This window comes from Lichenostomus cassidix, chromosome 10 (assembly GCF_008360975.1).
Source record: "Lichenostomus cassidix isolate B80296 chromosome 10, HeHo_3.0, whole genome shotgun sequence".
Taxonomy (NCBI): domain Eukaryota; kingdom Metazoa; phylum Chordata; class Aves; order Passeriformes; family Meliphagidae; genus Lichenostomus; species Lichenostomus cassidix.
The window spans coordinates 5,390,327-5,414,766 of record NC_139491.1 but is presented as its reverse complement, the minus strand read 5'-3'; the positions used below and the strand labels follow the sequence as shown (position 1 = coordinate 5,414,766).

Sequence of the window (24,440 nt, the reverse complement as noted above, 5' to 3'; positions counted from 1 at the left end):
AACCAGGGAGGACAGGTTCAGATTATTTCTGATTCTGCTGTAGAAATCAGTCTTTTGCACTGGCAGCCCTTGCTGCAGGCTGGGAGGCAGCCAGGACCATCACCTTAGCTGTTACCCTTCTGATGAAATTGAGCTGTTAGGAGGGAAATTTAATTCCAAATATAATGTACAATACAGAAAATACTGGGTATGACAGGTGAATGGCACCTAGGCTCAGTTAATTGTAGATTCTGCTACATCTCAGTTTGATTTTTTTTTTTCCCCCTTATCTTCAGTTTGTGGGATTTTTTGCGAAGTCTGTATGAATAACTAAATCAAACATCATTTATTTAAATCCTCCCTGTACCTTGCTCCCCCTTTTATCTGATGTCCTGCACGGTGGTTGGTGTTAGTGCAGATGCCACCAGTTTAATAACAATAATAAAAAGTTGATTCCCTCTTCTGTTTTCCTTTGACAGATGCAAGTCTTTCTATTGCTGCCGAGTGGCACAAGCCCCACGCTCTGTCCATGGACATCTGCTCCATAAAAATACAGGACATTATTGCCCTGGCAAATTGTGCCACTTGGATTAAAAAACGTGTTACCTGGACAGTGCTTGTTTTCACAAAGTCTATTCTCAGTGTGGTTTTTATCCCGAGCTGGCGAGTAACGTCGGTATTTTTTTTCACTGAAACCTCAAATTGGGTATTAAGTAAATTGGCAAAGTGACACCAGTGATGAAATCCTGACGGGTATTTTAGCTATTGTTGCTGGTTTCCTTGGAGCTCCTATCCCAGTTCTGATGCTTTGGAGTTTTGGTCCTTTGAATATATTCATAGTCACAGGATCACATTTTCTCTCTTCCACTGTGTCGTTAGTTGGCCTGTAAATAGTCCTTCAGTGCTGTTTCTGTTTGCTCTTTTACCAAATTAAAATTTTAGCAGAGGTACTAAAATATAATTAATATTCTTTGAGGATAAAACAACAGAGATCAAGGAAACTATGAAGATTTTTTTTTTTGGTTGCCTGCTTTCAGAAAACTTTCTGGTTCTGCCTATAGATTTTCTGTATGAATGAGCAATTTTTATTTAGGTAATTAAGTATATGCATGTATATATAAAATAAGTAATTGCCTTTAATTATTTTTTATTACTTTATGAAAATACAGTTTAAGGTTGTGGAGTTGTACAGGGGCATGCTAATATTTTTTGTTATTAATTATCACAGGTACAAGCGACCCGTATGTGAAGTTTAAACTGAATGGGAAAACCCTCTACAAAAGTAAAGTAGTCTACAAGAACCTCAACCCAGTTTGGGATGAAACTGTCGTGCTGCCCATACAGACCCTCAATCAAAAACTCTGGATCAAGGTAAGTTTTGGTCTCAGATTTTTGAAAGACCGGCCAACATTTTTTTTAAGCAATTATTTCCAACTTCAGAAAAAACATATTGATTTTTATTCGCTGTAGCAGCACGGAATAAAACACAACCCAGTTTAAGAGCTTCAGCAATTTCAAATTAAAACGCACATATGTCTTCCCCAGATTTTACTTGCATGTTTTGCTTCCCGTCTGCAAAAACCCAGGTTTGAAATAAAACTCCTTGACTGGATCTGTTTAAAGCCGTGGAGCTGAATTCTGCTCTCTCTCTCCCGGTGCTTGTGCAAACTCAGGGAAAGCAGGAGCAGTTTCAGGAGCACATTTTAGGAGTGTAATTTGGCTGGGCTGTGCAGAATTATTACCTGGGATGCAGCCGTGACAAGTAGCAAAGCCTTTCCTCGTTACGAGTAACGTTCGAGTTACCAGAACCGCGAGCTACCAGTTGTGAGCACTAATTGCTAAAACATCTGTAAGCAGAAGTACCTGATTTTTGTGCAGCGTTTCATTATGCTGTCGTGTGGAGTATAAAGGAGCAGGCACAATCCATAGCAGCACACATGTCTCTGTTTACATAATATTAAGGAGATACTTTCAAAATGCTGGTTAAATATTTAGCTAAAAATACAAATTAAAGCAGGGAGATGGAAAGTGATCCCTGAATTATATCTAAGCTTTGATCTTTCAAATACAAAATTGAACTGAAAGGGCTTAAAATATCTGTTCTTTCATCGCCTGGGATAAAACTGGCTTATGATGTGAAAATTGGAAATATTTGTCTTATTTTGCCACCAGGTGTACGATCGTGATTTAACCTCTTCAGACTTCATGGGTTCGGCGTCTGTAGCGCTCACTGAACTTGAACTCAATAGGTAACAGTTTATTTAATTAAAGGTTATTAATGCAGCTTAATTGGGAAACAGAGGGAAGTAATGAAATGCTTTTTATTCCGGCATGGAATTTGTGTATTCGTGAAAACTTTTTTTTTTGATAGAAGAGTGGGGATATCAAGAGAAATCACTTTAAATAAATATTCTGCAGGCATTTTTATCCAGCGTTACGCACTGGGTTCAAATCGACCTGGATGGAGCCCATTTCTGCGACTAAGAGTTTCTGCATGAAGCATTGTTTGGGGAGAGCCACACCAAGATAATTCATGGAGGGGGGAGAAGGAAGAGGGGGAGAAGGTTTGGGACCTGTTCTCAGCCCCTCAGGGTGCTTTTTTGGGGGGCTGGGGAGCATTTAGCTGCTGCCAGCTCCTCTTTTCCAGCCTCCCCCCGTATCCATTCCTGCCTGCAGCAGCTGCATCTGGCCCTGATTTAGTGCCGAGGCAAGCCCTGTGCCTTTTGTCTGCTGCTGCTTGGGCTCAATGTGGAGCTGGGAGCCAGGAATTCAAGTTTTAGTTCTTTCTTTTATTCTCCCTTGCTGTGTGATGGCTTTTTTTTGGGGAGAATGGGTTCTCCCTGTGCCGGGGGTGTTGTAGCTCCTGTGGCTGTTGTATCTGAATTTCTAGAAATATTAATTTAGCCATGAGGTAGTGCCACCAGCTAAATGGCAGCATTCCTGTTTTTAGCAAGGGAACAGAGTCATGGAAGGGGATTGAAAGCAGGTAGAATAAATATCTCTGGAGTCAAATACAAGCCATTGATATTAGAAAATTCACTTGGATGAGTTTCCCTGTCACTCTTCTCTGTGAAGTGAGGAGGTAGTAGTAACTTAATTCAGTGTGGACCTGGATATGGGGAGTTATGAGTAGTGAGCAGTGCTGTAGGAGCACTGTGCTGCATTATTAAAAGAGGGGTGTATTTTGTCAGAACCAAGAAGGAACTCTCCAGATTTCCCATATTAACATTTAAACTCAATATTGGGAATTTCAGACAAGAGGCTGAAATTTGCACAGCTCAGCCTGACCTTTAATAATCAACTCGAGTTAACTGGAGTCAATAAATGCACAACTTTTTCTTTTTTTCTTTTTTTTTTTTTTTGCTTGTAGAACTACTGAACAGGTTTTAAAACTGGAAGATCCCAACAGTTTAGAAGATGACATGGGAGTGATTGTATTAAACTTGAGTCTAGCAGTCAAGCAAGGAGACTTCAAGAGAAATGTAAGTGGCTTAGGAAATCAAATTTATAGCTGGAATTTGTAGGGGGGAGAAAAGAAGAGCTGGCATAATCTGATTTACTAGGAAATGCCACCTTTATTTTCATCCTCTGAGACTCAATATTGAAATCGAGATAGAGCATAACTTTAAAAAAAAAAAAAGCCCCATATTTAGCTGGGTTAAAGTTGTGTAGACATTTGCAGCTGGATGCTTCTGTCTCGTGCCTGTGATGTGCACTGGGCTTGTGTCCAGCACTGCAATGGGCAGGTTGAAGAAAAGCTATTATATTTCCTTTTTAAAATTCTTTTTTTTCAAATTTTAACAACAAAGCTGATAGTTTTTAAATTTCAAGTCCTGTGCATGGCTTTTTTGCTTCTGTTTTTCAAGATTTCTCCTAGTGTTTTATACACAGTGTGAAGCACTCAAATATTGGTGAACTAATCCTACTCCTGGCCAGCAAGAGGTGGAGAAAACCCAACATCAGGCAATTACTTGGACAGTCTTAAAAACCAGACCTGATTTTAAATATGTGTAATACATATTAAAGAGAAAATATTTCTACAAGTTTTCTGCAGAGTCTAGCATGAAACTTGCTGTTTACAGCACAGTATTGAATTATAGGTATGGAATTCCAGCCTGAATGGGATTATTTATAGAAACATGAATGTTTTAAGGGGTTGGAAATCATAACGAGAAGAAGCTAATGTGGGATATCTGCTGTTCATTATTTATTATTCAAATGGATGCCTTTTTGAGAATTGTAAAATCTTAATTAATAATTAGGTAATTATAAAGTTATTTTTACCTCACTGTGTCATTTTTTAGAAGCTTAATGGCAATTTTAAAATAACATTGTATTTAAATATCTACATTATGAGATGGCTTGGATCTGGAATGTGAGCTCCCCTCTGAATTGTACAAGAGAGCATTGTTGGCATGTGTCACTGGATTGCAGGCAGGGGTGAAGCAAAGATGTAAAGTTACTTCAGCAGAAAAGTTTAGTCAGAAGAACCTCAGGAATTCTTGGATTTTTAGGAAGTCCTGGGCTAAAGTAGACCCAGCCAGTGAAACAAAGCTTATTGGTTTAAATAGCAGCTTTTGGTACTCTTGGGTGCCTAGTTAACATTCAGAGTGCAGATGATAGAAGAGCTGGTGCACACTGTAATTTTTTTTAAAGACAATGTTTTAAGCCCTCATATTTCAAATGCAGATTGCTCAGCCATTTCCAATGGAGTCAGAATAGTGAAATAGCTCTGTCCACATTAGCACTTAACAGCAAGATGATTTTTTTTTCCCCTTTTTAAATTAGCTTACTGTAGAACCAGATGGCACCAAAAGTATAAGCCATGTTTCTTACTAATGGCTCTGGGTCCTTCCACTTTTTATTCTCAATTACTTTTTTTTTATTGCCTCTTTTTTTGGTGCAATGCAGGTGTTTTGAGTTTGTTGATTGTTATGTTCCATGAGGCAGGGAAGGTAGATGGAGATGCAGTTGTAGATATATCCCCCTACTTTGTAACAGACTTTTCTAACTCATTTGACAAACTGCTATTTGAATTTTTTTACTAAACACTTTGCCCATTTTACTCCTTATCTGTTTCCTTTCCCTGGATTCTCATTGGTACCATAATGGGGACTCATGAACAGAGATGGTCAAGTCGAAAGAAACGAACTTCATCCAAGGTAATCCTTTTTTTTTTTTTCACTTAATGAAAAGAAATGTCCCTTCCCAAAATCTGTGCCCCCCTCTGAAACAGGCTAAACAAAGGAAAACCGGGAAGCACAGATGCAACCTGTCATAATGTGATGGCTGTGATAGCCTTTGCATTTTTGATTTTTCTGTTCATTGTGATGGGAAATTTCTGCTGTTTTCAAGTTGTAGGTGCTGTGGTAGTGTCCAGTGGCAAGAGAAAATAAGACCCCATTCACAAAGAGATGTAGAAAGAGAGAAAAACTTTCTGTACTGAGGAAATGGGCATAAATTCAACCAGAATGAAAGGAGCTGTGGAGGATTAGAGTTGTTTCAGAACACCCAGAAGGTGGCTGGAGCTGAGTGAGGATCTCCTGGATCCCAGTCTACCTTTGGGGCTTCCTCTCACCGCGGGAGGAATTCTGTGAGGCAGTATTTCTTCTGAGGGTTTAGAAATTCCTTTTGTTCTTGGGATGGAGGCTGAGCAGGGAGTTTTCATTGCCTCCATTGTAACAGGATTGCCAAGATTTGTGTCTTGCCACATGTCCATATAACTTGCTTCCCTTGGTCTCCTGTAGGATCCCTGCAGGCTTCCATTACTTTTATATTCCCATATCATTTTTGCATTAGATTTTGACTTGTTCAGAAAACAGATTGTGGCTTTTTATGTGTTCTGTAAAGCTTTAATTTGCTATTGAGTAAATAACAATGATACAGACACTGCAAGCCCCAGTACCCAGCTTGAGAGCTGTACAGTCTCACTCTCTGAAAAGCAGAATTTGGCTCTTAAGATGCATGTGTTCTCGTGATATTTTCCCTCTGTAACTATCGGTTTGTGCCTAAATAAATTGAATCATTAACCTCCTCTTGTTTTATTCATTACAACCATGGTGTGCCGTGTAGAGGAGCCAACCAGCTCAGGTACTGTGCCAGCAAGGATGTTTTTGTCAATAGAAGAAGTGCAAAGTACAGTCTCTGGAGCTCTGATTGCAGGGATATTGCAGTGCTTGGAGCAGAGAGCTGCCAGGAATCCCTGAATGTCACATGATAGAAAGTGATGGAATAATTGAAGAGCTCATCCCTTTAGTTTTTAACTAAAACTCTGGAAATTACTGTGCCCTCGCTTGGTCAGTGTTGCTTGATCCCTCTGTTTCTCACATAGCTGTCTCTGGATGAAGGTTGGCTTTGGGACCTGGGAAAGGGGGTCAGGTTTTTAAACTCAGGTATTTTTTCTTAAAAATAGCCAAAATTCTGTCTTGCTTGCTGGTGCTGCAAGTTTTGGGGGTGTTTTTATTTGTTGTTTGCTTAGGGTTTTTTGTTTGGTTTTTTCTTTTTGTTTTTAGGCAATATCTCATTGCATTTTGTATGATTTTCTTACATCCATGTTTTTGGACCCTTAGCCATCAAGCTCTCGACATTCTGTCTTGTGCCTTAACACCTTTCAAAGTAAAATCAAGAAATGCTTGGTGCTGATTTACGAGACATGAAAGTATTGTTTGAAAGGAAAAAAAAAAAGCTTTAACTCTGTGCTCTGTTCTGTTCCAGTCACTAGAGGGTAGGAGAGCTTCAGCTCTTCCTAGGGAAGACACAGTTCATGCTCCAGTGTGATCTCTAAAGAAAACCTCTGTGACCATCCAAAGGCAGTAAAAAATATTTCCCAGCATGCGCCGGAAAAAATCTGACAAAGCAGTATTTCCTGGTTTATTGATTCTGCTACTGCACTAAAACACTAGTACTGTACATCAATAACCATCTTTAGTTAGGAAACTCTGGTCTGTGGAAGCAGTACTAGCAGTTTGTGGCAGAACATAAAGGCTGGGAAGAAAAATTGTGTGCATGGGGAATATAGGTGTCTAGGGAAGGCACAAGAGGTTATGGAAGAATAGCCAGAGAGTATGATGGGGTAGAAAACAATGTTGCTGGACGAGATAAAGATACAGGAATAAGGAGGGCAGGGGAAATGGAGGGAGCTCTGTAATGGATGCACAAACTTCTGTTTTTTGGCTCCTGAGCTGACTCTGGATGTTGCAGGAGGAAAACACAATATACTTTCCATTTGAGCAGCTGAACTGAGACATCTAAATTTCCTCTCTCCAGGTTTAGGCAGATAAAAGTTTTCTATTTGAAATAGCTTTCTTTGGATTTTTTTTTTATGTGCTGAACTGCAGCTGACCCCTATTGTAATATTTAGCTTTTCCTCTTCTATAAATACAGGGAAAATGACTTATTTTAAGGATGGACAAAATGAATATAACTTTCACAGCTGTTTTTTAATCTGTATTGCCTACATGAAAGAAATCTGATTATCCTCTAATTTGACCATTTTGTGTTGTCTTAATGCAGATTTGGCACATCAGTGTCCTAAATGAGTCTTTTCACATTAATCACGAGATTCTTGCTGACTTCCCACATTTACCCCAAATGTTGATGGCATTGATACCTGTTGCAGCTCCATGTCAGACTGGCAAAGGGGCTGATGTGGGCTGTTGTGGATATTTTGCTCTTCATGTGTGTTCTCTGAGCTCCCTTGCTTTTTGAAGAAAAAGCTGCATTTCAGACAACAGCAAAAACTGTGTCAGTACAAAATCTCCAGCCCTGCTCCAGTAGCCTCATGGTCATTACAGGGAGGATTCAGGAAGGATTCCAGCAACTCAATATGGTCTTTTAAATCATTTTGGAGCAAGAGCTGTCGAACTGGATGATTTAGGTATGTGTTGATTATTATGCAGTATATATTTTTCAGTGCTGCTGGACGGGAATCATTGCATATTTGGGCAGATTCCCAAGACAAGGGCAGCACATCCAGATCCCTCATTTTTCATGGGAGCTGAGAAAAGCATTGTCCTCCGTGGGAGCTGTTTTGAAGAGTGTGCCTTTCTTCTCCTCCTCATGGAGGGTGGCATTGCAAAGGGAAGAGGATGCTATTAAGCAGTATTAATATCCTCACTCATATCTGTGCATTGACAAGCTCTCCCCTCTGTTCTGTTCTCCCTTGTGGGGCACAGAGGGAGTTGGCAGCTCTCTCTGCTGGAGCCCAACACTCTGATGCTCAGTACCCTTGTTTGTCCCGGGTGGCTTGAGTCTCACCCTGAGTGCCCTGCACGCTATTTCCAGCATTTGTACAGCTGAATAACCTTTAAGTGTTGAACATCCATGAGGCAAATAAGCAGGTTAGATTGGGGTGGATTGACCTGCAGCAGCTCAGTCCTGAAACAAAAGCGACGGAATTGCCACCTTGATAGCCTAAGCTGATTGAATAAATTGGCTGAAAGGCTGACCGGCCCCAAGTGCTCCTCAAGCATCTCATCGCAGAGGAAAATCCCTCACTCTCCTTTCATTTTTTTCCCAGTGTGGGCTGTTAGGTTTCATTTTTGTCTGCCTCATTGTGTTTGGCTCTCTCCCCAATCCCCCGTGGGCAGCAGAGCGCAGGGACTCGCTCGCCACAGGGTCACGCGTCGTGGTGGCAATCTCGTGTTGGTTCACTTGCCTTTCCCGCTGCCCTCTCCTCTTTCCCAGGGGAAAACTGCCTCTGCAGAAATGGTTTTTTGTGCCTAATGAGGAGAGGTCCGAAGAGTCCTCCTATTTGTGTGTTGTTGTTTTCTCAAATGGCGAATTACGCGGCCCAGTTTTGACGTTGACCTCTTCGCGGGGATTGCGGCAGGCTTTCTGTTGTCCTGTCTCATCCTTTTAAATGAAAGATGGGAGAGATGGGCTCACTTCACACTTGGCCACCTCGCCGTGTCATTTAAATGTACAATTTTTCTGCATCTCTTTATTGCTTCAAAAACAAGTTTGAACTTGGGGCATGTATGTGTGTGTCAGGAAAAGAGACAGATTTGAAAGCAGCCCTGATGCACCAGAGGGGATTTGCTGGGTGCCTATGGAGGGAGATTATATCCAAATGGAGTTATCAGGGAGACTGGAGCTCCTAAAGGATTTTGTGAAGCTGGGTCAATGAGCTGGTTCTTTCCCCTCCAAAGCTCTGTCATTCCTGTTCATCTCCTGTATTTGGCTTTGTGAAGGCAGAATGTAGCCCACCTGCTCACTCTTCTTTAAACCAAAGCCAGAAAGAAATAGAAAATTGAAAGTTGATGTGACAACCTTTTGTACTTATTTTGAAACCAGGAATAAGATTTTGAGAATGGTGATGTGAGCACTGATTTTTAATTTTTGTATTCAGAGCTGTGGAATGTTTTTTGGGCAAATTTCATTTCTAAGCAGTCGGGAGAAGAACCATCTTCTGGTCCTCTTGTAGCAGGGTCCTGCCCTATGACCAGGCCATACTTTTGCTTCAGAGATTACTCATTGCTTACCTGATGAGCAATAGTCCCTAAATCTGCAGTAGACATGGGTTCTTAGACTTAAAAAACATCTAGTTTGTTTTAAGGAATGAGGATCTCTGAATATTTTTGTGCTTATTGTTTGGGGTTTGGTTTTTTTTTTTCCCTGGCTGGCTTGCTTGAGGGATGTCTTTAGTTCCAGTTGTTATCCATTTTACAGCAGTAAACTGCTCATAAAGGTGACCTTTATGGTATTACTTCTTACTTGCACACAGAGCCCAGCCAAAATCAGAGCTCTATCTAGAGACAACCCTCAAATTCTGGTCTCGAGGCTACCTTGCTTTCAGAAATGATGAGGGGAAGGAATAAGCAACCTTGTCCAATATCTTGTGCTTGGGACATGTTCCAGCTTCAATCATAAATCATGTGTTTCTTAATTTCCAGTCCTGTAGCCTGATCCCAGCTTCAGCCAACTCTTCTGTACCTTGACAAGGTACCTTTACTTTGGTCTGGGATGTAGCCAGACTGTGAGCAGAGAGCTTACAGGAAAATATAGCAGGGAGGAACTAGTCAGTATATAGTCAGTAGCCTGGAAGGTAACAGCAAAGGGAAGAGCTGAAGAGATAAAACACTTCAAAATTGTCACTGATGAAGTATTTACATCCTCATTTTCTGGCCAGTATGGACAGGGGCTTTGACTTTTCTGGTCTCATTGTGAAGGCAGGTTAGGGCAGTGGTGGCTGCAGACAGGGAGGGTGTTTGGGGTGGTTTTTTCAGTGCTGGTTTTGCCCGAGTAACTTTGTTGGATTAATGGCTGTGCTCCTCTGTGCTCTGCTCTGCAATAGTTTTGCCAACTCAGAGGGAGGCTGTGAAGTTTAATCAATTAGCTCTGTGTAAATCAGTTTGAAATGAGTAGGTGTGGGGTATCAGAGAGGAGGTAAGGCTTCTAAAATAAACAATGCAATATCATTTTCTTGTCACCTGGGAGGCATTTTCCATCGTGCAGGCTTCCCTGGGCAGCACTAAAGTTGACTCATTGAAGGTCTGGGTCTGTGGGTCTACCACACATCTGATTTTCCCCAGACGTGCTTCCTTCCAGAAACTGTGAGTGCAATCTGAGACACTGCCTGTTTCACCGGGATTTCCATCAGGGTGGTCAGAGGAACAGCCTGCCAAATACCTGGGGAGGCTGGAGAGGTGGCCACAGAGCAAGTACAGAGGGGCTCTTTGGTGCTGCAAGGCACAGGAAATGTGCCAGACCTGCTGAGCAGACTGTGGGGGCGACCTGGGCATGTCCAGGAAATCCAGAGCATTCCTAGTATGAGAAGAGGGGCAGGGGTGGTGGCAGGGCAGGGCTGGGGGAGCTGGGAGAGTCACAGAGGCAGTGTGGAGCTGCTGCAGGGCAGCACTGTGTCCTGAACCAGTCGTGAACATCTTGGCTCCACTCTGCAGTGGGATGCTCTCGAGTGATGCTGGATCTCACACAGGTCCTGGCAGCTGGAGACCCCAAACCCCTCTGGACAGGAGCACAGGGTGCCCTTGCAGCTGCACAGCCACACGAGGAGGTGCTCAAAGCTCTTTGCTCCTCCACCTGTTTTGGGAGGTCGAGGTTGATGCATTGCAGAGTGTTCTGGTAATGCTGAGTGCAGGTGCTGATTTTTCCTGGGACTGTGTGGGATCCAGGCTGGTTTGGGCACCTCCCAACAGTCCTTTGAACTGTCAAAGTCAGCAGCCACGAGGGTGGGGTTGTGTGTGCTGTAGAGCTGGGGTAGGAAGGTCCCCGACGCTGAGTGACTCCCTAAAATACTGGCCTGGATGAAAAGAGAAAAGAATCCAAGTTTGATTTGAAAACTGAGTGATAACAACTGTCTTTTGTGTTCAGCCTGGAAGCTTTGAAGGGAGCTGGATGCCTTGTTTTTAAAAGAAATTGTAACGTGGATAATAAACTTCATCTGTTTTTTTGGGCTTTTTTTTTTTCCCCTCTTTTTCTTTGCGAACTAACATCAAATACCTCTTCCTCCTCCGAGGAAGGAGCAGGAGGGGGAGGGAAAATCCTTGCTCCTAAAGCAGCGAGTACATCACATCAAACATGACTATGTTAAATACTAAAATGTTCAAAGTACAAGCGAGATAGATAAAGGCTTTGATGGGAAGTGGATATTTCCCAGGGACATTACAAGCAATAATCCAGATGTTATGGTGTAATGCAATGAGTGTCCATGGATAGATGGGGAGCTCAAGCCAAGCAGCGCCTGCTGTAGGCCTTAGCCCTCCACTCCCATGCTGTTACGCCATATGGAAGCAATCTCCAGGCCCCCTTAATAGCCAGCTTTGGATTCCATTTTCACAGGGCTCATAGAGCTAAGTGGAGCTGTTTTATGGACAAGTTAGATAGAAGCCTTTCCAAGATAAACATCCAATTCGAAATTAGGACATACCAAGCTGCAAAATTATTTTAGGGCATATTTCATGGAAGCACTGCCATTTTTCTAAGGCGATTGCCAGACTGTAGAATGCCCTTTGATCCCTTGTGGACATTACTCCCTTTTTTATAAAAAGGATTTTGAAATAGTTGCAGTGTTTAGGGAGGAATATATCTGCTGGGACTTTGAAGTATGTCCATGGGAACAGTCATGCTTTAGTTTTTTGGCCCAAAAGACGAACTTAAAAAAAAAAAAGAGAGAAAAGAAATTACATTGCAGCTGGATTTATGAATCAAAATCTCGTTTTCTTTTTAAAGGTAGGAATTTTTACCCACTGTGCCAGGAAAGCCAAACGGGGTGTTTAAATAGAAGTGTACTAATATGCTTGTGGGATTCAGAATTTGGTATTTTAACCAGTAAAAAGCAAGTAAAAAAATTTGTGAGTTCACCACCTATGATTTAAGAATTTTGTTGCCGGGTAATTGATCCATAAAAAGTAATCTTCAGACATCAGGTGCTTTTGCAATCGTTTTATTTAGCAACAACATTTCTTACTTGCTTTTAAAGCTAACACGTCCTGTTTTAAAGTGACTTGTGAAATCTTCTCCTCCGTCTTGCTCCCACCTGTACATGACATGATTGAAGCTCCAAAGTGTGGCGAGTTAAAAGTTGCTTCAGGAGAATAAAATATGGCAGGATTTTTACTGCGGGAAGAAAAGTATAGCCTTGAGTTTTAATGTTTCCAGCTCACTCCCCCCCAAATAAAGGCCTATTTAATCATCCTCTGTCCAATAAAATATTGCCAGTTAGCAAACTGTTAGCGCAGCCGTGCTGTGCGAGATGAAGCTGCGGAGGTAACAAATGTGGCTACCAGGTAACCATAACTCCAGATAAAGAGCCTGGTGGTGTCAGTGTTTTTTCAGCAGGCATCAGTATTTTTGATTCGTGGGCTCTGTTTCTGCCCGCAGGAGCAGCAAAGGCAGCGGGTAAAGAGCTAATGCTGGTGGTGGAGGCTGAGTGATGGAGGAGGTGGGAGATGCTGCTCAGCCTTTCACCTGGCCATGGGCTTTATGATCCTGGGCTGCCTCCCCAGAAAGGACAGACCTGCGTTTTATGGACGTTTTAAGAGTTTACTTTAGTTTCTCCCTTGTTCCGTTCCCCATCGCTCTGCCATGCTTTTCCCCAAGCCAAGGTGACAGATTGCTCTCAGTGTTTGAGGTCTGCTCTTGCCAGAGATCAGCCGGGGGAGCTGAAGGTGATTTCTCTGGTGGTTAAAGCAAACCCTGCTGATTTTGCTGTGGCATTGAGCACCATCCCTTCACAGGGCCAGCTGTACTGTATCCAGGCAGAAAATCCATACCATCCTACTGTCCCCCATTGCCTGCTCCCTCCTGGGGGAGCATGGTGTCTCTCTCCCTCCTGGTGCGCTTTCACATCACAGTTTAACGTGAGCATGAAAATGTGTTTGGGTTGTTTAAACATTCTGTGTTGCTGCCTTGCTTTTCAGCCGAGTTTCACGCGGAACATGCGGCTCTCCGAGTCTCTGCGCAAGAACCAGCTGTGGAACGGGCTGGTCACCATCACCCTCCTGGAGGGGAAGAACATGCCCAGGGGGGGCTTGGCGGAGATTTTTATTCTCCTCAAACTGGGGGATCAAAGATACAAGAGCAAGGTAAGTATTAAGGATTTCCTTAAGTTGTCTGAAGTCAATCAGGTACTTGGTGTTTCTTTTACTGGTGTTACGTCAGATGGAACTGTTCTTGATACTCCTTTAGATAAGTGAGTTCAAAACCTGGATACCAGACCAGAAGCATTAACATTTTTTTGCTCTGTTTTTATGCCAGTAGAGAAAGTTAGGAATATTGTGTGTTATCTGTGTTTTGTGCATTTAAGACACTCATCATGTTGATGGATGTTTGACATTAATATGAAATGAAATAAAGCTACATGCATCTCACATGTGTTTTGTTCTCTGCCAAGACAGAAGTTGGGTTTGCAGTGTTAAGTCTGCTGAAAAAGTAGACCTGAAATGGTTTCCAGTGTGGGGGAATTATTTTTCTTTTAAAGTACCTTTCTTGAAAAATATGTTACATATTGCAGAACCTGCCCCCCAAGCAGACAAAATGTTCCATGGTTTTGATATTAATTTTTATTCTTCTAGGCTGTGTTTATTTGTATGCAGTTCAGTTTCATAATATTCTAGGAAATAAATGGGGTTCCCAAAGATACACATTTTGTCTGCAAAGTCTAATAAGAAGAAAGGCTATAATTAAAGTAATACTCTGTTGAGAGAGCAAAAGCTCTGCATGTCATGAACTGGAAGTGCAGAGGAGGAGAAAACAAACCTCCTCCTGTACAAAATGTACAGAGCAAGTTCACAGAACACAGCATTTGGATGTAGGCGCATCTGAAACCTGCACTCTGTCCCTCTCATCAGACCTCAAACCAAGGTCATGATATGGTTTTTATTTAGAAGAGTAGTTTTGAAAAATAACAAATGGTTTAGTTACTTTTGGATAAATAGATGTTACTCCTGTTACAATCCCTTTTTATGTGTCTCTCTAATGGTGCATAGATGTGTTGTGAATCTGCAAGGCTGAGCTGTTTTTTTAACACATAAGGGTAAAAAAATACTGCTTTGGGTTCCTTAATTAATTCAAACCTGTTTCCAGGTGATTTTCCTCAAAAGGGTTATTCTTGATTTTTTTCTAGTGTGTGATATTAAATGATGACCACAATCCACTGGAAGTGGAGCTAGTGGGTCCACCTTGTATTTCAGAATTTCTCCAGCCACTCATTCAGATAACAACTGTGTATTTATTGTATATTGAGAGGGAGGAAAGGGAACATTTAGGAAGATGAGACTATATGTGATGGGCTGGGGAGCTTTGGTTGGAATGACATTAGTACTTGATGCTCTAACAACTGGCCTTGTTCTGTAGAATTGATTTTTTTTTTCTTTTGCTTTACTGTGAAAATAATACTGTTTAAGAAAAGTAAATACTATAACTGCATGTTTTCTAGAGACTGTGTAAGAGTGCAAATCCTCAGTGGAGGGAACAGTTTGATTTTCACTACTTCTCTGACAGGAAGGATATGTTGGACATTGAGGTGTGGAGAAAGGATAACAAAAAGCATGACGAGCTTTTGGGAACGTAAGTTGGGTCTGAGTTAGATTTTTTTTCTGGGGGGGGTGGAAATGGGGTAAGTACAAAAAAGAATGTGATTTTAATTGTTACTTTTTTTAAACTGATCAATTTGTTTTCATTACCAGCATCATAATGTATTTTTCTCTCCTTATTCCAGTCATGTCCAGGTGATGTTTACATTATGTTTATTAAAACTTATTAATGGGTAATTCATTAGCCAAAATCTGAATGCAGAGACACCCAAACTGCCTCTAAAACATGAAATATTGTGGGAGCTCAGTGGCATTAAGGAGGCAGGATTTTTCTGTATTTTTGTGCTGATATTGCTCCACATCCTGATGTGCCCTGCTGATGCCAGCCCAGGGATCTTTGTGCTCCTTTTGACAGTGCCACTAATGTCCCTTTTTTCCCCCTTGCACTTTGATGTTGTTTTCTTCTTGTGCTCTTCCATGATTCTTTAATTCCATTTCACTCTATCTTAATTTCTAAAGCATTGTTTTCTTAGCAGTACCTTGCTCCTCCTTCCTTTGGCTTTCAGCACTGTCCTGTGAACTCATTTCCCCAAACCACCCCTGGCCCTGTTGGCCACAGGCAGCAGCACCAGAACCATTCCCCTCACTGGAGACCCTCCTGTGTCTGTCCATGCCCATCTGCTGGCAGCATCATTGCCACAACTCTGAATTTCCTGAGGCTGTTTAAAGCCTGCAGTTGTTTGCTGCTCTCACCTGGGCAGGCTTTCACAACTTGCTGACTAAATAACAGTAACTCATAAGAACATTCTCTTACTTTAAGCATTCAAATAGTTTGAAACTATTCACTGAGAAGAACAATGCCCTTTGGCTCTACAAATGTTTGTGGTTTTGCAGAGCAGGAAATTCTTTCTGGCTGAGTGCTGTTGCTCATCACATGGAGAAGGGGCTGAAGATGAATCTGTTCCTTCCATTCTCACAGTTACTTCCATTACTTCTGATATTCTGTTTAGAGTTAAGAAATAAAGCAGTGTTTGCAGCTTGCCTCAGGTCAGTCTCCCTGATGCTGGAGCAATTCTTGCTTAGGTTTTTTTTTCCCTCTATTTTAATTTTTTTCCTCAGTTCCCCCTCCTCCCTTTCTTTTTTCTTTTTTTTCTACTGGTTTCTGGCAGGTGGTGTTTAGTGTGGCAGAAACTATCAGCAAAATTCTTACTCTATTCAGCACTGGTGAGGTCTGTGTGTGGTAGATTTACCTTTACTTTGAAGTAAATCTTCCAGGGTAAATCCCTGGAAGTGTTCAAGGCCAGGTTGGATGGAGCCCTGAGCAGCCTGGGATAGTGGAAGGTGTCCCTGCCTGTGGCAGGGGGTTGGAACAAGATGATCTTTAAGATCCCTTCCAACCCAAACAATTCCATGATTCTATGTTTAATTTTATTTTTGAAGTCTATGTGGAGAGAATTTTTTTTTGCTTTTGTTGTCTTAAGCACAGCAAATTGGCTGTAGCATCAAAACAGGAAAAAAGATACTAGTTTTTGAAGAGCAGTTGCAAGAATAGGTAAACACCAAATGTATAATAAGTATTGTTTTTACAATGCAGAAACTTTTTGACACCTTATAAATAATATTTTATGAAGGGTTCAAATGCAGTCTAATCTGGAAAAGGGTTCTGTTGGAAAAACAGCATTATGAGGTGCCATGTTTATTGTCTCCATGATTTCCAAATTGAGTTTGAGATTTCTGGATTTCACAACATCATTGTAAGAAATATTCTTTAGTAAAATGTTTGTGGGTTATATTCGGTCATTACACACAGCAGTACAGCCAATTGCCCTCAAATAATTTGCATGGTTTTAAGGGGAAAGCAAAATTTTCTGGATCTGACTTAATAATTTTGTGGTCAGTTTATGAATTGAGAGTTAGAATTCATTATGCTCCCTTCCAGCCAGTTCAACCTCTGTGTTGGTTAAATGTTTTAATATATGGATTTTTTTTTGTATTTAAATGAAGTCAGAGGTGCTCATAGCAGAGTCAAGTCTGATAATCCAGACTGCAAAACTTTTGTGGCACAAAGATTTCTGTCAATTCCTTTAGACCCAGGATTTTAGATAGTGTGGATGCCTTAAGCCTCTGGAACCTGGTTCCTCTCCCAGGCATAATTTGGTTTCAAGTTAAAATATTGTTCCTGAAATAGGACCTGAAGTGTCTGTGGAGAGCATGGAACATGCAGAATAAGGAATGCCTTGGACCTCTGGTGCTGAACACAAACACCTGGGGTGTTTGCCTGCTCCTGAATCAGAGAGGAAACATTTCATGTCACCCTTCTATCACAAAACAAACCCTCACTGTCAGTGCACATCACAAGCTAAATTATTACATTCAGCCTACCTGCAGTCTCCGTAGAGTTTCAGCTGGGTCCAATTTCTCTTCCTCACTTAAAATCCTGCAGCCTTGAGCGGTTCAGCTGCAGGCTCTGACACTGAGGGCTGGCTGCATTTTGGTGCTGGATGAAATAATCCCTCTATTTAGTCTGCACAGGGCTGTTAGTAACGTTTATTGAGTGCTTTTTGGGTCCTTTGGGACAAGAGGCATGCTATAAACAGGAGACGATGTTAATGTATATGAATAAACAAAGGTGTTAACGTGTGCAGAATTTGTCCAGGCAGAGTTAAATTGTTTATGCCAGGTTGTTAGAGAGTGTTTCTGCACTGGGGGATAAGTCCTGAAAAAGAGATGCTGCAGAACATTGAAGGGTTTTCCTTCCCATATTTACCTCAAGAAAGAGATTTTACAAAAATTGCTAAACTTAAGACCATGAGCTCTGAGACTGGAGTGCCTCCAATATCTTTATGATGAATGCCTCCAGGAAACTGTCTTTGCAATAAGAAACAACCCATGTTTTAAAGGCTCTGCTGTTGGGTTGGAGCAGTAAAATCCCCATCTATGGCTGCAACCAAAAGCTTCACTTAAATTCCACCAGGCTCTAGGATGGATCAGAAAACCAAAATTTATCCATCCAATAAGTCAGAATAAGGCCTTATTAATTGTTTTCCTGATACCTGTGGCATTTGAAATTTCAAATATTAATCACAGATACCTCTTTCTGTACTCTGTGATAATGATCCTGATCTGTGATAATGATTCTGATCTCTTTTGTGAAGGGCTTTCAAGATGTCTGCAGGGGAAAAAATGGTAATATTGTGTACAGATTTTTTCAAATATATTTATATATATTTAAAGATTCCTGTCATAATTTGATTATCTGTGAATGGGAAAACAAAATACAACTCCATGGCTAGTAAAAAGCTAAGCTCAGCACATTAGAGTGAAATTTTAACATGTGATTCCCTGATAAACAAATATTTTAATCCCGAGTTTACTGTGTACTGTTCTCAAGTACTATTTCTCTGCAAAACGGAATAAAAAAGGAAAAAAAGAAGCTACAGGTGAGGGCTTTAAGTCAAAACAACAGTTCTAAATGAAAACTAAAGCTTTGGTGAAGGCCTCTATGGGACTAGAGACTAATACAGAGGTGTAGATCTCAATATTGATCAGGAGGAGGAAGGAAAGCATTTAATTAATTGTGGGTAAAAGAATGAAAAGTGATACAGTTGTGTGCACAGTGCACTTAACTTATAGTTTCAGCCCCTACAGACTGTGCATTTAGCTTTTTGTGTGAAAGATTATGTCTGAATTTGACATAGCAAAAGATGACAACAAGCAGAACTGTTCTATCCTGTGATAGGATTGCTGCCAAGAATTTAACTCAGGATATCATTCGCATCACCTAAAATACAAATATTCTGAGAGTTTTTTGCCCTTTGCATTCAGATCAGGCAATTTTTAAACAAAAGTGGATTACCTCCATTAGTTTGAGTCTGTGCCCATCACAATAGTCTCTTACCACTTTCCTGTGAAATAATTATCTGTAATAAGATCTTGCAGATAGAAGGCTGAGAAAGAAGGAAAGGAAGAGTTTCTGTTTCCAGAGAATGAGGGAAGTAGTTTGGAAATCATTAGACTCGTTTTAATAGTGTAGAAGTGTTTGTGTGGAAATTGCTGAATTTATATAGTAAATTGAATGTCTAATTGTTTTACCAAGCTGCAGTCTTTGCAGTCTGATCAATTAGGTTGTGTAACCTAAATGAAACAGATTCTTTTTTGTTTTTTCTTAAGCCTTTTGCCAGTGCAAATGTGGATTTTCTTTTCAGTTCCTTGCAAGAAAATAGAGGCATACCTTGAGTGAACACAGATGTTTTAAGGGAAGTTAGTTTGCACAGAAATCAGACATGATTTGAGGAAGAAATACTTACACTCCACCTCCTGCTGTTTTCCCCTCCACATGTGCATCCCTCCTACCCCCACACCCTTATATTCCATCTTTTCCTTGACCTTATGCGAATCAAATTCTTTTAAGAAGAGAAGAAATTCCAATTTGCCAAAACAAGATAGAATTATATTTAACTTTGCCTTTGACACATGATGGAGCTCTGAGGTTATCTATTGGTGGGAGATGCCCTGTTGTCCAAACAAGTTGTGTTTTCTGTCTTGCTCCGTGGAAAGTTTTTTAACACAAAAAACAACTGCAGCTTTTCCCAGTTGTGGTCTGCATTGAGTGGGTGGTGTATGAAATGCTGATGTGGGACACATGGCCTCTATCGCCAGCTGAACCACACACCAGCTGGGTGACCTTCAGATTTCCCCTCTCCTTCCTTCAGTTTCTTCATCTGGGGAAAAAAAAAAAATCAGAATTAAACTCCAAGATAAGGATACATCCCCCCTTTTGTGCTGATGCCCAGAGTATCAGTGAAAATCCTACAGCCTGAGTTGCCACGGTGTTAATACAGCCAAGGTGATGTTGACCTCCAGAGTGGAAGTGATAAGGGCTTTTTCTCAGAAAGAAATAAGGTCTTTTTCTCTCTCTTTGTTGTTGTTTTGTTTTCCTCTCTGCTGTAACTTTTCCTGTCATATCTTTCTGAAGAGTCTAGGCGTAACAATGAGCTTTAAATGCAACCTCTCACACTTGGAAATGGTGTTGAGAGGCAGCCTACGCGCCCAGCCGTCTTGGTACTCTGCCTGGTTTATTTTCCTTCTCTTTCAAAGCACTTGAAAGCAGTTAATAAGAGTAAACTTGAAACCTGTTGCACCTCCAGAGCAGGGGAGAGAAAAGAGCACACTTAAGGCAAAGTCATTCCCGTTGATTGTGGTCAGAGGAAGCTTAAGGAGTTGTGTTTTAACACGTGGAGCTGCTGGACAACTTAGAAACTCATCAGAGCACTGGCTTTTACTTCATAACATAGTTTCTTGGGTTCTCAGGCTGGAATGTTTTGAGATTTTTTTTTTTTCTCTCTTTTTTTCACCCCCTTTAGCATTCACAGAAAATAGGCTGTTAAGAAGCGGAAAGCATGCAATTTATAGCAGATGGGCATAAACTGCTCCAGCTCTACTACTGGAATGGGATCAATCAGGAACACTACATGCACCATTTACCCAGAAGAAACCCACCTGGGGGAACCCTGTGGAATTTTAGCCTATTAAGACAACACCTTAACAAGTTTAGTTTAAATAAAAACTTGTCGGCAGGCATTAAGCGAAGCAAAAGCGCTCACTCTCCATCATCCACTGCCTGTCCCTTTGAGAAATGTTCCTCCTCCTGCAGTGTGGCAGAAAAGCTTCTCTTATTTTTTGTTGGTTTTTTGTTTTGTTTTGGTTTTTTTTTTTACCCTTTTTTCATCTCTAACTTTTGTTCAGCCTATTCTTAAAAGTCAAGCCCCACGGAGGCTCAAGAAATTTCCACTCCATTTACTGGACTTCTAAATAGAAGGCATTTAGCTGAGCCAAGTGATTAGGCTTTTTGTTGCATTTAACCACTCCCTTCGTGTGTGACTGCCTGGTGATCTCTCTGCTTTAGCCCATACTCATATTTTATTATTGTCTTTTCATGAATATTTCTTTCTTATCCTCTTTATTTTTATTTTTGGGGGAAGTATCAGGTTAATGATACATATGTGTGAGGAGTGGGTGGGGGGACTTTTAAGACAATCCTTCCCTTTGGGAAATATAACAGTACACTGAAAATGTAGCTCTTGCAAGGCTTGTAAAAGAGATTGGGGCATACAGTATAATGTAGCATAAAATGGAGTATGTGACTTTAAAGAAACTAATCTATTTTAGGCTAATGTTTTAAATTTTGCATTTGCCCCTTTTCTTCTCCCCCAGGTGAAATAAAATTGTGTTTCAAATCCATCACGAAACACTGGGGGATTTTAGAGGGGAAGTGAGGCAGGCCAGAGTTAAGTTTTCCTCCTGTACTTGCAGCCCAAACCTTTTACCTCCCCTTAGCAGTAGACAGACCAGAAAGCAAGACTTGACAGTAAGTGCAATAGAAATTGCCTCATTGGTTTTCTGTGTTTAATTTTGAAATGATTTTTTTTTTTTAATTCTTTCCATCTTGAAGAAGCTAAATTTTGGTGCCTGCCTGCTTGCTACTGAAATCAATACAAATGTTGATATATTTTTATTTTTTTTTTTACCATCTCCATTTTCTCATTAACCCTTGGCAATGTCGTTGCAGGTGCCACGTTGACATTACTGCCCTGCCAACAAAGCAGACCAATTGCTTGGAGCTGCCTCTGGAAAAACACCCAGGGTCCCTGCTGATGCTGATTGCTGTTGCCCCATGTACAGGAGTGTCTATCTCTGATCTGTGTGTCTGTCCTTTGGGAGACCCCAGTGAACGGCAGCAGATTGCTAAGCGTTATGTGAGCTCATTTATTTATTTATTTATTTATTTATTTATTTTTTTTCTTTTGCTCCTTTAGTTTTGAAATAGTCAAAATTGCGGGGCAGAAGATTTCTCCAGTCTTAATAAAATGTCCCCTACCAAGGAAAACTTTTAAATGGAGGAGTTGTTAAATTTAGAAGGACAAGGAGATTGGCAGGGCAGATAGACCAAAGCAATTTGGCTGCTTGTGTTTGTTGAGTTTTAAACTAATGCTGTTCTTTGCAAACTTGAATTGTATTAAGAGATTATCATGGGGAATGAGGCACTGAATATCATGAAGAGATTATAAAATACTTAGCTTTATTTCCTCCTTTGGGGAGGTTATTTTCTGGACTTTCAAATGTTGGGGGATAAAGCTATGTGATGACTTCCAGGTCCTCAAAAGCTGGGCAAGAAGGAATAAGTGTATCTCAGGTTGTGCCAGGGGAGGTTTAAATTGGACATTAGGAAACATTTCTTCACCAAAGGGGTTGTCAAGCCCTGGAACACTCTGCCCAGGGAAGTGGTTGAGTCATCAGTGCTGGAGGTATTTAAAAGGCAAGTAAATGTAGTTTTTAGGGACATGGTGTAGTGGTGGGCTTGGCAGTGCTCCGTTAATTGTTGGACTTGATGATCTTAGAGGTTATTTCCAGCCTAACTGACTCTGTAATATGTTATTTAGTAGGCCAATAGTTTGTTTCTTACTGAATTGCAAACAAAATATATCTTTGCGCTTTTCTTCTTGCAGTGTATAAAGAATTCCTTTCGGGACATGAAGGACATTGGCTTCTTACAAGTCAAAGTTTTAAAGGCAGTGGACCTGATGGCAGCAGATTTTTCAGGTATTTTATTTCCATTCTGCAGCATGGGATGCTATAATACATTGCAAATGATAGACTTTGTGCAGTGCTGTCAGTTGATCAAGGAATAGTAAATCATCCCATCATCTCTCCAGCACTGAAACCTGCCTGGGGGAACTGAGATACCAAATGGCTTTGACTGCCAAAAGCATGTGGGACAGTCCAGTGGATGGAGATCTTAATTTCCCTTTAGACCTGAGCAATCTGACAGACAACTTTACAACAGCATATCACGCTAAGTGTTTTTTCCACCAGGAATATGTAAAATAAGGGTTGATATCAAGTGATGGTGCCTGCAAAGCACCTGCAAAACAAAGCCTCTCCATCTTCCATCAGGTGTCTTGTGAGTTTGGAGGAAAATTGAAAGATTTTGGGGTGTCTGACATGGTGCTGTGTGTGTGTTTGGGGTTTGCAGGCTGTCACCTGAAAGAGAAACTTGTCAGCAGCAGGGTTGCCAGTGTGATGCTTTCCCTGAGAGCTTATTTGAGGCTTCAATTTGGGATGACCTTTTGGGTGCTCTCACTCCATGAAAAGTATGGATTTTCCACTGAGCTGTACCTCAAGTTGTGCTCAGTCCTGACAGCAGTGGACACTAACACCTTTTAAAACCACAACTTTATATTGTACCTCTAGGGAAAGTCTAGGAGGTTGGTGCTTCTCTGTAGCGACTGCCTGGATATTATTATTTTTATTATCATCTTCTCCAGGATTCTGGAGACCTTTTAATTCCCCTCTCTATCTCACAGCAGCTCATAATTCACAGGCACAGCATTGTGTGTATTTGCTGACATAGCCATTTTTTTAGGATAACTTGTTGATAAAGGCAGGAAAGATGCTAGAGGGAAAACTCTCGTGCCCAATTCCCTGATATTTGTGAGGGCATTGTTACATAAGAGAATGTTGCTCCTAAAAAAAGGAGCAAAGGAGAAAGCCCATGATTAATCATGGTACTATTTTAGGGCTGTATTAAGTTCAGTGCTTAACCCTGAAGTGGAAAAAAAGGTTAGTGCAGAGAGCTGTACTTTAAGGAACTGAATAACTTAATTTGAAAAAAAAAATACAAAACAAAACCTGTCAATAACGAAAGGAAACTTGTAAAGAAATCCATATCTACATTGACATAATCCATGTGTCCATGTGGAATTAGGAGGGTAAGTGCACCTTGCTGAGTAATTTAATAAGTTTAGCACAGCAAAGCAGCCCCAGCCTTGCCATGTGCCAAAGGTTCCATCTAGAAATATGTGACGTTTTAATATAGACAGTGTTCGTGCAAAGAGCTGAGTCCGGGAGGTTATTTACCCTCTGGAAAACTTTGCTGATGCTAAAGCAGTTGCATCAGTGATGGATTTGGCTCCCTTTCCCTCAGTACTCAAACAGGAGCATGTGGGTGGATAATGAACATTGGAAGAGACACGCAGGTTCTTGATTCTGCAATTCAAAGACTTTTCATACAGAGTATGTGACACACATTCCTTGTGCATAGCACAGAATGAAATTCTGCTTAAGTAAAAGGTTACTCAGTCTGTCATTATATTCAAAATAACCCAGGCTTTGAGCCTGATTCATGAAGCAAATGACAAATTGTTTTTCAATGGCAGTGCTGAAAATATCCTAGTATTATGCTGTAATAGACCCACCAAATTGCAAAAGGATGCAGCCATTTTAGGTAAAAATAGCATAATTTCTGATCATGAAATGAGAGACATAAAGATTAATTATCTGTTCTGAGCCATTCATAAATGATTAGTGCAGCAATTATGGGCTTCCATAATAGAGCCCTCCTAGAGCAGTGCCATATTTCCTGCATTGCCAAGGAGACTGCTCAGATTTATTGTTATTGATAAAAGTAAA

General features: G+C 40.9%; 1 protein-coding gene across 3 annotated transcripts in view; it reads left to right on the top strand.

Annotated features, from left to right (window-relative positions):
• Positions 1-24,440, top strand: part of MCTP2 (multiple C2 and transmembrane domain containing 2) — a 121,640-nt gene that overhangs the window by 36,029 nt on the left and 61,171 nt on the right. For all 3 annotated transcript variants that reach the window (XM_085070388.1, XM_085070389.1, XM_085070391.1), the window contains 8 exons: positions 1,208-1,350; positions 2,152-2,228; positions 3,350-3,461; positions 5,106-5,141; positions 13,359-13,523; positions 14,876-15,006; positions 21,541-21,727; positions 22,478-22,571. In XM_085070388.1, the coding sequence (XP_084926514.1) occupies positions 1,208-1,350; positions 2,152-2,228; positions 3,350-3,461; positions 5,106-5,141; positions 13,359-13,523; positions 14,876-15,006; positions 21,541-21,727; positions 22,478-22,571 (945 nt within the window). The remainder of the gene's footprint in view (positions 1-1,207; positions 1,351-2,151; positions 2,229-3,349; positions 3,462-5,105; positions 5,142-13,358; positions 13,524-14,875; positions 15,007-21,540; positions 21,728-22,477; positions 22,572-24,440) is intronic.